This window comes from Anneissia japonica, unplaced genomic scaffold (genome assembly GCF_011630105.1).
Source record: "Anneissia japonica isolate Jap-2015-1 unplaced genomic scaffold, ASM1163010v1 scaffold284729_len43978_cov133, whole genome shotgun sequence".
Taxonomy (NCBI): Eukaryota; Metazoa; Echinodermata; class Crinoidea; order Comatulida; family Comatulidae; genus Anneissia; species Anneissia japonica.
Window position 1 is genome coordinate 40,264 of NW_022692709.1, and position 2,274 is coordinate 42,537.

At 35.5% G+C, this 2,274-nt stretch overlaps 1 protein-coding gene across 1 annotated transcript in view; it reads left to right on the forward strand.

Moving 5' to 3' along the window:
- Positions 1-1,866, forward strand: part of LOC117100382 — a 4,371-nt gene extending 2,505 nt beyond the window's left edge. The window contains exon 3 of the mRNA XM_033240048.1: positions 453-1,866. Coding sequence (XP_033095939.1) covers positions 476-1,072 — 597 coding nt within the window. The 5' untranslated portion in view covers positions 453-475 and the 3' untranslated portion in view covers positions 1,073-1,866. The remainder of the gene's footprint in view (positions 1-452) is intronic.
- Positions 1,867-2,274: the final 408 nt, after the last annotated feature.

Below are 2,274 nucleotides of genomic sequence, written 5' to 3' on the forward strand. Positions count from 1 at the left end.
AAAAAAACCCAAATCTATTGAATAATATCATAATAAAAATTATATTAAACTCGATTACTGTAATTTAGTTTACTTGATGTCAGTTATGTCTGTGGTTATTATTTTATGTGTAAACAATGTAAACAGTGTAGGCCTATATTTAAAAGAAAGGAGAGATGAAATAAATATGCGTAAAACTCCTATTACATAAGAGAAAAAATAATAAAATGATAATGTGGATGATGAATTGATTTAGATGACTGAGATGGTGATGATGATATTAATGATGATGGCGATGATGACGACGGTGATGATTGTTAATAACAAATAAATAAATGAATAATAGTAATAATAAGGATGATGACAATTTTTATAAAAGTGATTATTACAATTATGAATTATCCTGACAAGCGAAAATGTAGAAGCTTTGTTTTGATTTTACCAACACCCTTTTTTATTCACTGTTTTTATAGTGGCAGTTGAGAGGACATACATTATGAAAGCGTGCATCATATCTTGGACATTAGTGCTCACGCTGACCACCCTTACACCATGTGTGCTAGCCGCAACCTTCGCCACAGAACTCGTGCTCTTGAGCAAGACATCCACGTCACTGACCGTCTCTTGGACTGAAGCCTCTGGTATTACAACTGCAACGTATTACGTTATAACGGTGGATGACTCGTCAAACACGCGCGTACAAACGACGAACATTACGGACTTGACAACAACCAATTTGACCGTCACAGCTCTGCAGCAAGCGAAATCGTATACATTTACTTTGACGACGTACGATTCCGACGATATGATGATCGGCTCTCAATACACGTTGCGTGTAGCTACCGTTTACGATACTTGGAATACAAAAGCTATCATTGCAATAGCAGTTGCGTCGTTCATTCTGCTCGTTCTCTGTATCGCGCAGTTGTGTTCTATGTTATCTAATCAAGATAAGGACAAAGAAAGGTGGAAGAAAGAAGTTCTTCTGGTGAAGCAAAAACAGAAAGAAGAAAAACGAAAAAACAAAACAGATAAGAGCCGAAGAACAAGCCGCACAAGAGAAGATGTGGACGAAGTTGACGTTCCGATATAAACACCTATAAGCCACCGTTTAGTATGTAGGCCTACTTTAATCTTCGTAATCACCATCATCGTCGTCATCATCATCATCATCATCATCATCATTAACAACAACATCAACAGCAACAAAGTCATCATATCGTAGAATCGCTGTCATCATCATCTGCATCATTGTCGATTCTCCTTTTAACAACAGGTCACGGTAGAAGCAATGCCTTAAGTATACTGTTACCATTTTGTTTTGTTTTTTTGTTATTAATAATCGACCACGATGACTACTCCATTACCAAATAAATAAAATACTTATATCAATAGTGTTGATACATTTGGTTTGTTTAAAAAGCTAAATAATAAATTGTACTTTATTAATCGTCATTTGCATAGGGTATATTAAAAGTATAATGCATTTTGATGTTTACATTCATGTTTTATAGACGATTTTAAGTTCTATTTTTAGTGTCTGTTTTATTCATTTTTTTAATAATAATTCTAAATGGTATATTAGTTTCTTATAGTAATTTGAATTGATATATATCAGTTTTGGTTATAATTTTTAAATTAATATTTTGGGTTTGTTCTTTTTTTTTATTCCTACTAAATTTCTTTCAGGTATTCATGACAAATGCAATGATGTGTTTGTTTCAAATAAGCTTTATTGGAATAATGTATCCGATGAATGAACGTCAGAAAAAATAGAAAGTACACTAACTCTGAACTCTGTCGGTTTGCTAGCATATCATATTTGATTCATGTTACTGTATTTGTTATGTTATTATTTTATGTATATAAACGAAAAAGTCAACCATATTCTATAGTGTCTATTTTGATTCTTTGTCCACTTTTTTTATAATTACGTATAAAGCCGGACACTCACTGCGCCGTCCGACGGTCGTACGACCGTCGCACGACGAATTCACATTTGCTTCCGGCGAGCGATAGACGACGCAACGCCGTCTACTGATTTTCAGTGGCAATCTGAACGGATCCTCATTAAAATGACGATCCGTTGGGTCCGCGTCTTCGCGTGCGTTCTTCGTCGCGTTGCCGTCGCCCGCAGTGAGTAACCGGCTTAAAAAGGCCTTTGTGCTTATAAGTATTTCGTTCACGAATGGCCCAATAATTTATAAGTTTCAAAGTGGAACGTTCGTTTCTTGGGCGCACCTTGGCTGAACGTAAGCGTGATCAAGTTCAGTTTCAACTCCGTGTAAGGCCAAA